The 13,346-nt window shown below is 33.9% G+C and overlaps 1 protein-coding gene across 2 annotated transcripts in view; it reads left to right on the forward strand.

Annotated features, from left to right (window-relative positions):
• The window catches only part of LOC120335853 (basement membrane-specific heparan sulfate proteoglycan core protein-like), a 64,713-nt gene that overhangs the window by 24,997 nt on the left and 26,370 nt on the right, over positions 1 to 13,346 (forward strand). For both annotated transcript variants that reach the window (XM_039403469.2, XM_039403470.2), the window contains exons 17-35: positions 487 to 613; positions 853 to 1,224; positions 1,546 to 1,908; positions 2,281 to 2,399; positions 2,807 to 2,918; positions 3,641 to 3,754; positions 3,849 to 4,060; positions 4,421 to 4,544; positions 5,099 to 5,242; positions 5,811 to 5,987; positions 6,671 to 6,847; positions 7,461 to 7,694; positions 7,964 to 8,077; positions 8,538 to 8,662; positions 10,311 to 10,465; positions 10,798 to 10,888; positions 11,343 to 11,554; positions 11,978 to 12,075; positions 12,604 to 12,784. In XM_039403469.2, the coding sequence (XP_039259403.2) occupies positions 487 to 613; positions 853 to 1,224; positions 1,546 to 1,908; positions 2,281 to 2,399; positions 2,807 to 2,918; positions 3,641 to 3,754; positions 3,849 to 4,060; positions 4,421 to 4,544; positions 5,099 to 5,242; positions 5,811 to 5,987; positions 6,671 to 6,847; positions 7,461 to 7,694; positions 7,964 to 8,077; positions 8,538 to 8,662; positions 10,311 to 10,465; positions 10,798 to 10,888; positions 11,343 to 11,554; positions 11,978 to 12,075; positions 12,604 to 12,784 (3,251 nt within the window). The remainder of the gene's footprint in view (positions 1 to 486; positions 614 to 852; positions 1,225 to 1,545; positions 1,909 to 2,280; positions 2,400 to 2,806; positions 2,919 to 3,640; positions 3,755 to 3,848; positions 4,061 to 4,420; positions 4,545 to 5,098; positions 5,243 to 5,810; positions 5,988 to 6,670; positions 6,848 to 7,460; positions 7,695 to 7,963; positions 8,078 to 8,537; positions 8,663 to 10,310; positions 10,466 to 10,797; positions 10,889 to 11,342; positions 11,555 to 11,977; positions 12,076 to 12,603; positions 12,785 to 13,346) is intronic.

A 13,346-nucleotide genomic window follows, 5' to 3' on the forward strand; every position in this document is an offset into this window, starting at 1 on the left:
GTAAGATTTATTTTATTTTCATTGAGATCAAGGAGACTGAATTTAGTCACATGAACTTATCTTGTTAAAAGTAATAGGTAACTACAGGTTACAGGGCCTGTGGAGGGAATGGCGGGCCCAATTAGAAATCTGATGGCTGGGCCCCTACTCTTCATAGTAAAATTGATGGTTTTTCATATTTCATAATAAAAAAACATACACATACAAACCAAAAAATAAACATTCAATACTGGCTATAACACAAATTTAATAAGGTAATGTGAATGTTGATATTGTTTTACTTTTAACATCAAGAAAGGCAAAATAGGCAATTACATTATACTCTTTCAGAAAATGACTTTCAAAGTCAATAGCTATAGCAATTTCGCTAAAGAACCTGAGCCCGTGACATCCTTGGAATTCGAACCACCTATGGGAAATAAACCTACAAGTCCATGGTAACTAGCAGTGCAATTATAATATTGTTATTTCTCACTCTTATCACAGGATCGGTGATGTCCGCCTGAGTGTTGCTCAACAGTCCGCAACACCAGGTGGGAGTTCTACAGGCGTGATGGCTTATGATGTTGAAAAATGCATTTGCCCAGAAGGTTATGAGGGATTATCTTGCCAGGTTGGTTGTATTTTTTTATTTCATTTTCTTTGAAGCCACTAGTATGGTCACTAAGAATGGATTGTTTACGCCAAATCAGATTTATTCATTGCATTCTACTTTGCATAACAACACTTAAAATCTATTTTTTTTATGTTGTTGTTACTGTTTATGAACCTGAGTGTGTTCATTTAACTGTGCTTAGATAAATTTCAATAATACCATTTTTTAATCATGTTTCCAATTTCTTTACCTTGCAGTATTGTGCCCCCGGATATGAGAGAATCACCGTCGGTCCATTTGTTGGAAAATGTGAAAAAATTATAACTGATGAAAAAGTGCCATGTGATGTAGGATACACAGGGGATGATTGTTCCGAGTGTGCACCTGGTTATGAGGCTTACGATGGCGTTTGTCTTCTAATTGGCTCTTTAAGATGTGATTCAGCAGGAACAGCTGGACTCACATTAGGCACAGAGTGTGAGTGCAAAAGAAATGTTGAGGGGGAAAGATGCGGTACATGTAAACCAGGAACTTTTCATCTTGAACAGAGTAATCCATATGGATGTACAGAATGCTTTTGTATGGGCATCACTCGACAATGTACTGGTTCAAACTGGTCCAGATATAAGGTAATTTTTCTCTTTTTAAACTAGTTTCAACAATGTAGAAAGTGGTATTATTTTATACTATATTTGAATATAGTATAGAGAAATGCTATACAGTACACATACAGATTTTAGCGAAACATGGTCTTTATTCAGATTTATCAGAAAATATAAATGATATTTGGCCTTTTCCCTCTTTTCCTCATACTTCTGCTCTGAAATGGCTACTTAGCAAGGCAGCCATACAGATATGGCTTGAAAGAAAATGGCTTTGGAAATCATACAAGTTTGGCCTATCCAAATTTATGAAATGATGAAATATTTGATTAAATTCCATTTTTTTAGGTCGTACCCGAGTATGGGGAGAATGACCGCTTTCTTTTGACCAATGCTGGTTCCACACGTAGACTTCAAGATATAGTGGAAATGACACGATCTTTAGGCAGAGGTTCTGTTCGGGCAAATTTAAGTCTACAACCACGAGATGTTTACTACTGGGTACTTCCTGCAGTGTTTTCCGGTAACAAAATTTCAGCCTATGGAGGCCACTTTCGGTACACAATTGAGTATGATCAAAATGAGGGTGCAAGACCTATTACTAGAATTGGAGATGTGAAAATTATCGGGAACGACTTGACTTTAGAATATAGAAGCAATGTACATCCATCACCAGGACGACCGGCTTCATATGATGTCAAGCTAACAGAGGTATTTACTGGGATATTATATTAGTTTATTAAATACATAAATGAATGTACTATTGCGTTAGAATCTTTCCATTGGTACTTTAGAATATTTCAGGCTGTCTCCTTTGTATAGAAAAATTGTTTTAAACAAAAATCGTATTTGTATAATGAATGGTGTTTTGATTATTTTTTATGCATATAAATGGACGCTGCCATTTTATTTTCATCGAGTTTTATTGGTTCAGTATCAGGCCCGTATAAGATTAATAAAAATTTTCAAAATAATATCTTATTTGACGGTTGTAATATGTAAGCTGTTAAGCATTGGTTCATTATTTAAAACACTTTCAATATTTAGCAGTATTTATTTTATAAAACAAATTCCGTTTCCAAGGATTATTGGGTGAATACTGACAACACTCCTGCTACTCGTGAACATTTAATGATGGCATTAGCTGATATTGAGAGCATTCTTGTTCGTGCAACATATTCTACAGATATGCTATATACATCGTAAGTTTGGATATGAAATGGGAAACTTATGATTTTTTTGACTATTGATAAATTTTGGTTGTGTTTGACATATATACAATATTACTGGTTAATTGAGTGTTAAAATCAAGAAGATGTGTGAAGGTAATTATTGTACTTCGACAAATATAATTCTTTTGTAAAACTAATTTTAATTTTGATAAACCCAATATATGATCATATTTAAGACATGGAATTGGTTATACTAAAAAACGTTATGACATGAATTTTAAATTTTCAATTAATTTTTCATATTTTTAATGATTAAAATGTGCCTTTAAACCTAAAATGACATTTGACGAAATGGAGAAATTTCTCAAAATAAAGTTAACCAAATTAAAATACTTAATAATGTATTTAATTTTCATTTATTTAATTGGTTTATTTAGTGTTTATGACATTTCACTCGAAGCCTCAGCCGACAGAAACACAGGAGGTCGCAGAGCAGTTGAAGTTGAATATTGTTCTTGTCCTCCTGGGTATGAAGGTTTATCCTGTGAGGTAATAAATTTACTGAAATTTTGTTACATATTCCTAATAAATATTTTACTTTTGTACTATTATTTCTCAAAATTAGTCAAATCTCAAAATTAGTATACTCCAACATACATGGGCAAAAAATGAAACCAATAAAGAAAGAGTTTGATGGTGGTTCTATTTAACTGGATAGAGCTTATATCCAACATAATGGATAGAGCTTATATCCAACATACAACCTTATTGTCTAGGTCAGTGGTTCCCAACCGTTTTCATTAAACTCATCCCTTCCCCTATTTTGGAACTCTTTATTCCTTCTTATTTGATACTTCCCATTCAATCTCTGTTGAATCCTTAGCTAGTGTTATCTGCAACTCACCCACCTGCTTTATATTAATAATAAAGAACTATAGAATAGTCATAATACTACAGCAAATAGAAAAGAATTCCTGCCCGTTTGGAAAATGTGGATCCCGGGTATTGCATCTTTTTAGTAGTGTATAGAATCTGCTTCATTGTTTAGTCACACTTTCACAAGATTACTTCTATGATGTTTTATATAATCATGATTAGACACATTTGGATAGGCAGTTTTCTACACAGTAATTTTATATTTTTATTAGTCAGGCAAATATATATATGCTCCAAATGTTGTCGAGTAATCATCATCAGGCTGCACTCATTTAAATACAAAAACTTGTTTTATTATAAAGAGTAAATTAATCTGACAATAATTGCACTTTCAGGATTGCGCACCAGGATACTACAGATCAAGTGATGGACCTTACCTTGGAACTTGTGTTAGATGTTCATGTAATGGACATAGTGACAGATGCGATACAAAAACAGGACAATGCCTTGTAAGCTGACATATTTTCATACACAATATTTGAAGGTAAAAAACTTGATGATGATCAATCAAATGCTTTATTTTGCTGATCATTTTTATTTTAGGATTGCAGAGACAATACAGCAGGTGACCAATGTGATCGATGTGTGGAAGGATTTTATGGTGATCCCAGAGTTGGTGCTTGTAGGCCTTGTCCTTGCCCCATGTTGCCTTCTCGCTCAGACAGAATCAGAGTGGCATCATGCATTCTCGATATTGATGGATTGCCAACTTGTGATGAATGTCCACCAGGATATGAGGGTCGAAACTGTGATAAGTATGATGAATTTGGTCATTTTTGGATCACTTTTCTCCTTTGCAATCTTTGAAAAAGTTATTTTTTAACAGTAAGAAATGTCTGTATCAAGTTGGGGAGGTAAATGTTTTCATATAGTTAAACACTTCAAGAATATTTCTTAATCAATTCACTAGTAATATTGAGTCAAATCATCATGCTTAAAAAAGATTACCGTAGTTTATATTTAGATTAGTTAAGGCTCAGTGTGTCATGCTAAGAATTAGGAATACCTGAAAGAATGACAGGCTGTGGTTTGCCATATGATTATACATAATATGGTTCCCTCTCTTTGATGATAAACATGCATACTCTAAATCCTATACTGTGATTTGATTTCAGATGCTCAAGTGGATTTGAAATTGATGAACTTCGAGGATGCAAGAAAACAGGAACTTCATGCCAATGTGATCCAAATGGTTCTGTTGATGGTACATGTGATTCTGATGGACAATGCGATTGCAAAGTAATAAAAGTAGTTGGTCATTACAGCTAGCATGAATTTGTGATAATATGATGATTGTAGAATATAATGATAAAATTCTTTTTCTTTTTATGTGATTTTATGTATTTTTTTGGATATTCAAGTCATATCTGTTTGTTTTATGCATGTGTGATTATTAACTATCACTGAAGCCTGATTATGGTTTCAGTCTCGAGTTTAGGGACTGGATAGGCAAATTCTTTCATTGTCCATCTTATCCATTGTGCTTAGCATAAGGTAGGTAGGCCTTTTGCAATTAGTGTAGATCCAATATCAGGAAGCTAGTGAATTTATATTACAATTCTCTCACTTTCAGCATAATTTTGGAACTCCATACTACCGTATTTTATTATTTTAATTAAATAGTTTTCTGCTCAAAATATTGTGATTTTTAAAATTTCTGCCATCTATAATCTATGCATGGTCAGTTAAAAATTACTAACTGGTACATTATACCTTTTAATTTTTTGTATTCGCTTCCTGTGCTTTGTGCTAAATAATCCTTCAAAACATCATATTAATATATTATACAACAGGTCAGTGTATCGGGTCTGAAATGTGATGTCTGCAAGCCTAGTTATTTTTACTTCAGTGTTGAAAACACTAACGGAGGATGCCTTCCTTGTTTCTGTATGGGAGTCACTAAACAATGTGAATCTGCTCGTTATATCAGAGATGTGGTAAGTGTTTTAAGTTGTCAATTCTTAGTTCTAACTCAAAAATACTCTTCCTATTTTTTTAATACAATTCAGTGTAAAGATGGTGACACTTTGATCATTTCAATTTATCAGTCTTTGTACAACTATCATTTTGCTTTGAGAAATTTTTTCTTTTAGTTATCGTGTGGACTATAGCTCTGTTAATGTTTGGGTCATGCAAATGTCAATTTTGACTAACACAGATTAAGAATGATGTCGTTTTTGGATTATTTCGGATATTTTACTTAACGCACAAAGTACAAAATCTACTATATACATTAATCCTTGTGTATAGTTTATATGCAAGTTTTGACATATATCATTTGCTCTAGCAGAAATGTTAACTAATTCATGATGAAGACTTGTTATGAACTTCAGTATAAGATCTATAATATTTATCCATAAGAAACTGGGGCTCATTGTACCTTTTGATTTTTCTAATTTCTGTGATGATATCATATAAAAACAAAACAAATAATGAGTACTTACAAACAAATATTTTATTGATTTAAAAAAAATTATTAATACATTTAACATTTTTATGTTTTAGGTTACTGCAGACTTCAATACTGATAATTTTGCACTAACTAATGCAAGAAGGAGTCAACGATTTACAGAAAATATTCAAGTCCGATCTAGAGGAGAGGTTCTTACAAGACAAAGAATGAACAATCTTCCTTCTGATACTTACTATTGGGAATTGCCTTCTCAATTCTTGGGAAATAAGGTTTATTTATATTTGCAATTGCGAGAAAATATTTATGATATAGAGCATTGCTTCCCAACTGATGCGTCATGAACCAAAGTTGAAAGTCACTTGAAAGTCATCTTAGGTTGCTTGCTTGTTAACAGAAAACTAAAAAAAATTTAAAAATTTAAAAAATCTTTTTTTATCATTGGTATTGAAGTGTTATGCAATTAATTGTATACTTAGGAACTATCACAGTGTAAAAATTTGGCAGCATCTATTTTGCTCAAGTAAAGCCATGCCTTGACTTCAAAAAGTCGCTGATGTCAAACAAGTGCAGTTTTCTCACTTAATTACTGATAAAAGATAGATGATTAGATAAAAATCATAGTTTTATATAAGCAATTCAATTTTGCACACATGAAAGCACTACATGTTGTAGTATTTGAGCATATCCTTGGGTCACAATATTTTAGAACTTTATTTTTTTTTCAGGTTTGGGTCACTTACAAAAGGGTTGGGTACCACTAATATAGGGTATCGTTATTCAAAAAAAAAAATTTGAGAAAATTTCAAGATATTTGTGATTGAATTAAATGTTTATATTACTATTGGAATATATCATAATTTGCCTCTAACGTTTACTCACAGCATAACTTTCCTTTAGTTTACAAGTTTTGCCCCACATTAGTTTATTCTGTTAGTGAATATATTCATTTCAGGTTGTTTCTTATGGCGGAGAACTCAATTACACGGTTTCATATACTCCTCTTTCCTCCGGAGCACCAACATCAGAAGCTGATGTCATTATTGTTGGAAACGACATTATGCTTGTTGCAACATCTGGTGGTGAAGTCGAACCTCGACAAATGACTCGAAGAACTGTTAGATTTAGAGAGGTTTGCAAAACAATATTTAGATATAAATTTCACTTATTGTTAGTTGTATTTATAAATTTTCATTATAACACTGCGCAGATGGGATTTTAAGGTAATAACGCATATGCAAAAATTTACTTCAAATCTATTTCACTCAAACACATATCAAATTACTATTGAGATACGAGCTCCATCATGTTTAGCCAATTATATTACAATTTGATTATGTTCTAGTGATATATATAAAAACGAATAGATGGCTCAATCATATGGCAAACCATGGCCTCACATCTGGTTACCAATGCATGTCTGGTATGGGATTATGGGGCATGATGGTGGAGGAAGCCGCGACCGACCAGTGGTTATGTGAACCCCCCTACGGTGTCGAGGAGTCCAGCAATACTCTCGCACATACCTATCCTCGTATGAGATTCGAACCTGCGTACGCACGCAGGGCAATCAGAGGTGCAGTGGCAAGCGTAATACTAACGCTTGGGCACAATGCGCCACGCCCACTGAGCCAGCTTGTTATACTGGTGTGGCAATATTGACCCAGACAAGAATATGTTATTTATCAGATGTCTAGTATGTTTTCTCCCACTTCCTTATATAACATTATCTTAATATTGTTCAGCAAAACTGGCGAAGGGCTGATGGACAACCAGCAACAAGAGAACATTTGCTCATGGCTTTGGCTGATTTAGAATATTTACTAATAAGAGCCAGTTATTCTACATCAATATCAGAATCCACTATCAGTTATATTTTCATGGAAACTGCTTCTGGTGAAGAATTAGATGGAACTGACTTTGCATATGAAGTCGAACATTGTACTTGCCCTGATGGATATGGAGGATTGTCATGTGAAGTGAGTTCTTTATGAATAATAAAAATCCAACTTATATAGCCAATGTTATTCTATTTTGCTCATGTCCTTAATTTGAGAGAGCGAATGTTAACCAGTTTTAATAATTATAATTTGAGTCTTATCCGAACACATCTCTTCAAATATCCTAGTGATTATGCATTAGCCACATTCTTTGAACCAAGTTTGAGCTTTGTAAAATGTTTAAAATCTTGTAGACTTAGCAACATTTGGCTGACCAATTCATTTAATTCTTCAACTTATATTTTCAGGACTGTTCTGAAGGGTACACTCGATCTGCTGGTGGATATTACCTTGGTTTATGCAAACCATGTCAATGCAATGGACATTCAGATAAATGTGACTCGGAAACAGGAGACTGTTTGGTAAGTATACTTCTGGATATACATTGGATTTAGGATTTAGGATTTACATATTTATCCCGGGGGAGAGGAAAGCCGATAAGACGGCTTATCCATATGACGAACCACGGCCTCTCGTCCGGTTACCATTCCAAGTGGGGTATGGGATTAGTTTTACTGTATTGTTTGTTTTCGGAAGCATGGACTTGGTGGTGGAGGAAGTCGTAACCGACCAGCGGTTACGTGAACCACCCAACGACGGCGAGGAGTTCAGCAATCCTCTCGCACATAACCATCCCTGCATGGGATTCGAACCTGCGAACCCACGCAGAGTAATTAGAGGTGCGGTGCTTACCTTTCTTGGGTGATTAGGAAAATACAATAATTATTGGTCTTTTTCTTTTGAGTTATTACCAATACTATGGAAAAAAATTTATTTGAATTTAAAGTTTTATTATTAAATCATTTTGTTTCATTTGTACAGGAATGCCAAGACAACACTGTTGGACCAAGTTGTGATTCATGCGCACCTGGTTTCTTCACAATGTCAGATAATCCAATTGATATGTATTGTTCACCTTGTGCATGTCCTAATACAGAAGAAAACAGGTGCGTCATATTGGCTATTTTACCTTCATCACGAGTAATGTCTAAATCAGGGGTGGCCAACCTTTCACATACCATGCGCCACGTTTTAAACATAATGTTTCAGATGCGCCGTAAATCTCTTGTATTCCCACGCCTAATGTCCGCTTCTTGTTGAAATTATATAAATTTATAATACACACACATATATACACACATATATGTAGTTTTTACAATTTACAACTTCACATGAATAGAAATTAAGCAAGGAAGTATAATAAATAAAACTGATCAATTTTATTTAAGTACCGCCTTTATGAGACTTTTGCTGCTGTTTTACTTTCGCCAGTTTTTTTATTCTTGGAGTTCTATTTTTGAAAGAGTTTTTTCACAAACAATGCACAACGGTTTTCTTGACGGACTTGCAATGAATAACAACTCATTTTCCCATTGTTCATTAAATTCACGCTTACTATCAGTTTCCGCCTTTCTTTTGTTCATTTTCTTTCGCACTGTGTAGGGTAACAAAATATATAAAAGCAAAGCTTAAGTCTTGAAAAGTACACAACTGCAAATGTTTACAAACAAAAATCAACCTTTAATACACGCCTTTACACACACAAGAAGAAACTTTACCAATTAAGTTTACAGAAAACCACTCATTTAGAGAATTACCGAATCACTGAATTAAACACTGAATGAATAAATTTCAATGACAGCCTCATATATATAGTTAACTCAACGAAAATTCTCGTATCCACGCAAAAATTCGAGCAATTTACGATAAACAGATTACGATTGATTACGAAACAGGGAATCATTGTGACGCCATGCTTCAAATAAAAACTACAGCCTTCCTGAAAGTAGGAGAAAAACGCATTCTGTCTTATGAGCATTACGCAATAAAGCTGTTTTTAATAACGAAGAGAAAAAGGTACGATTAAGAAGTAAAGTTAGGCGTAATATTGTGACAACAGGCCTTTAGTATCAATATTTGAACTTCATTTATTTTCCTGTTAAAGATGCAATGCGCCACCTCCAATCATGCAATGCGCCACGTTTGGCGCATGCGCCATAGGTTGGCCACCCCTGGTCTAAATGATGTATGCCAAATGTACTCCAATATGGCACATTATTTGTTATTCACTATTAAGATTACAATCTGAGTAAAATAATTGGACACAAAATGGGTCGTTTTGTTAGTATGTTATTGTTGCAATAAAAAACACTTTTCTCTTCAACTTCTGGACCAAATGCTTTGACATTTCCAGTGGTTGAAGCTTATTGTTCAAAAGTATCTGGGATTTGTTTTTTACTTCAAAGTTGCAGGCGTTGACGTCAATTAAATTAAAAAATGTGTGCCGTGGTTCCATGATCACATATCATTGATCTGGTGGTCAGACTACCGGTACTGTAAAAGATTTGATACTACTTCCTGTCCATGTTGATCTTGATTGATCTTGATTGATCATTGCTCTCTTTTTTATGTTTTCATGTGATATGCTTGATTTTCTATTCACTCAAGCAATGTGAAAAATCAAAAGCCTATTTCATGCAATTGAAATTTGAGTGGAAAATTCTTAAATCAGAATAGTATTTATATTATTTTAGAATGCATATTTTCATTATTTTTCTCGAAAGTTCAATCTATAAAATCGTTGTTTAATTTCAGCTTTTCTAGGACCTGTGAATATGTCCCAGAGACCAGAAATCTCTTATGTACTGCATGTGAGAAAGGTTATGAGGGTACAAGGTGTGAAAATTGCGCTGAAGGGTATGAAGGAAACCCTAGAAATCCAGGGGGAAAATGTACAAAGAAAACCGGAGGTACAAGCTTATTTGCTCTATACTTTAAAATACCTGTAAATGTGTAAAAATTTCCTGCCATTCATATGCTATTTTTATTTAGTACGTAATTGGATAACTGCTAGCTAGCACCAAAACTTAACAAAATCATGACTGGTACTAAATATTTGAAGATTTGGAACTAAGTTTTCAATTTTCTTCTCTTTCTCATGCTGTGTTACGGTTTTATTTTACAAGGGCTGTATTTTAATCATTATTAAATAGTATTGAGATTAAGAGCAATCTTATCCTCTATTTCACGAGAATTAACTTTTTTCCAAATTTTTCAACTTTATATATGTATTGCATCATAGGTTCAACTGGAGGAATCATTCAGTCTCCACCAATTGTTACTGTGACACCATCTACGTTAAATGTTGGTGAAGGAAAATCTGCCACTTTAAGGTAATTTGAAAAAAATTAGTTAAGAAGAGGAGATGTTATCTGCATAGATATGCATTTGTGTAGTGTATGTAATAGTTTAGTGGTTTGCGTATCGTACTTGCAGCTTCCCTGCATTTGTTTATTAAAAAATTATGGGCATTTTGTCATCCCCTTCCTTCCTTTTATATCATCATATTTTGTTATTTCACCATCAAAGTTATTTAAGTGTCCCTGCTCTCAAAGTCTTATTGACTTCTTGTACCGAGTCTTGTGCAACATATTTGTTAAAATATCGTCTGTGTTGATAAGTAACATTTGGTTTTGACCTACAATATTTCTGTAAGGATCTGATGAAAACTAATTTTGCAGGAATATTATTTTTATTTGTAAGAATAGCCATGATTTGGAAATAAATTTTGTTATTAAATGACTCCACAATTGGAATTAAACCGAGTCAATATTATGTGCTTTACAGGTGTGATGTGAAATCAACCACCATCTATAATGTAACATGGCATCGTACAGGGACAGCTGCAGGACGTCCAATTCCTAATTCTGCAGTTGTTGATAACAGAGACTATACTCTGACAATACCAAACATTGCAAGAAACGATGCCGGTACTTATGAATGTATTGCACAGAATCAAGTCGGTGTTGGAGTGGACTCTGCTGTTCTGACCATTGCCAGTAAGTATGTGACGCATCGTCTTAGCATTAGGAAGTCACTCGCCACCACACCTCTGATTACCATATGGGGATTTGCAGGTTTGAATACCATGTGGGATAAATTATGTGCAAGAGAAGGGCTGGACTACTCGCTGTCGCAGGGTGGTTCACATAACAACTGGTCGGTACGACTTCCTCCACCATCAATTCCATGCATGAAATAAAATGACTGGCTAACCAATCCCTTACTGACATGAACTGGTAACGAGACGGGAGGCCGTGGTTCGCCATATGATTAAGCTGTCTTTCCTATTCCACAAGATGAATATGTGAACCCTGAATCCTTAGGGTGGGTTGGGATTGACCTTTAATTTAGAAGTCCAGTTTTGCTACATCACTTTGAACAATACCTTCCTATAATAAAAGAAATGTATGTTTTTGCAGGGAAACGACCCAAGATGGAAGTCAAAGTTGAGGAACCAACAAGACGTAGCCTTCCTACTGGTAGCCAAGTCACTTTTGTGTGCACAGCACAAAGCGAGGTACTTTTTTTACTTTCATTTTTTACGTTTTTTACTATTCATCTTGCATTGTTGTTTTTAAAATTATACTGAAAGATTCAAATTATAGGACTATTCTATTTCAATTAGGCAGTTATTTTGAATGTGGATTTTTGTTAAATTTCAATGTAACGTAAAATAAAGCGAAATTTGCTTACCTATTTTTCCATGAAGGTATATCACATGAAGACTCAACTTTTGTAATCTCATAAATCAGATTATATTGATCGAGAGTCAAACAGAATTAGTCACAACCAGTGGGGAGATTTAGAAGGTTTTCATGTGATCCTGATAGCAGATTTATGGAATTTCATGATAATCAGCTAATCCGTGAATCTTGTTTTATTAAAGCCATCACTTTGTCAGAATTTTGTGAAATAAGGGAAACTGTTGTTAGTGAGGTAGATACAAAAGAAAACCCTTTCTTAAAATTTTGAATCCCATCTTTAAGTTAAAGTTTAAATAAATAGTCTGCATTTCAAGTGCTTGATTTGAACAATTTTTTTTCAGATGAATGCCTATATTGTTTACTGGTCAAAACAAGGTGGAAGACTGCCAGACAGGGCAACTGATTTCAATGGCATATTACACATCACAGATCTTACAGAAGAAGACACTGGTACATATGTATGTACCGGTTCAAACATGTATGAGATCGATGATAAAAAAGCAACGTTGTTTGTAGAGCGAGGTTAGTTCAGAATGTGGAATGTGATCACTTATGTGTGGGTTTACATCATATCTCTGAACTTGAACTTGTTTTTGTCTTCTTGGATAGAAAATTTTCTTTATGTTTTCATTGGCAAATGTTTATACATTTGAGTCAGAGATTAACAAATAACAACATTTTAAAATATAACATTTAATTAAGAGGCTTTTTAATTTTCCTTTTTTATTTGAAAATTGTATGTCGAGTCTCGAAGCTCAATTTTATGTCCTGGAAGTTTTTGTTTTTTCATCTATTTTCTTTTATGGTAATCCTTGATAAGCTCTAAAGAATTGTTTTTTATCTGTAACCAAAGTATGTAGGACGAAAGACTCAAATGCATATTCGTTTGCTTACACAATCTGTTCACTTCTTGTGCCAAGTTCTTCTTGTCTTTTGTATGTTTTAGGACCTTTGGTGTTATCCAATATCATGTCCTCATTTTTTATGCTACATTCACTTTAGATAGTTTTGCATCGGTGAAGAAACTTTATGAATGGTTCACCTTGATTTCAATATCTACTTTAATAATAAAATTATTCAAGTT

This window comes from Styela clava, chromosome 2 (genome assembly GCF_964204865.1).
Source record: "Styela clava chromosome 2, kaStyClav1.hap1.2, whole genome shotgun sequence".
Lineage (NCBI taxonomy): Eukaryota > Metazoa > Chordata > Ascidiacea > Stolidobranchia > Styelidae > Styela > Styela clava.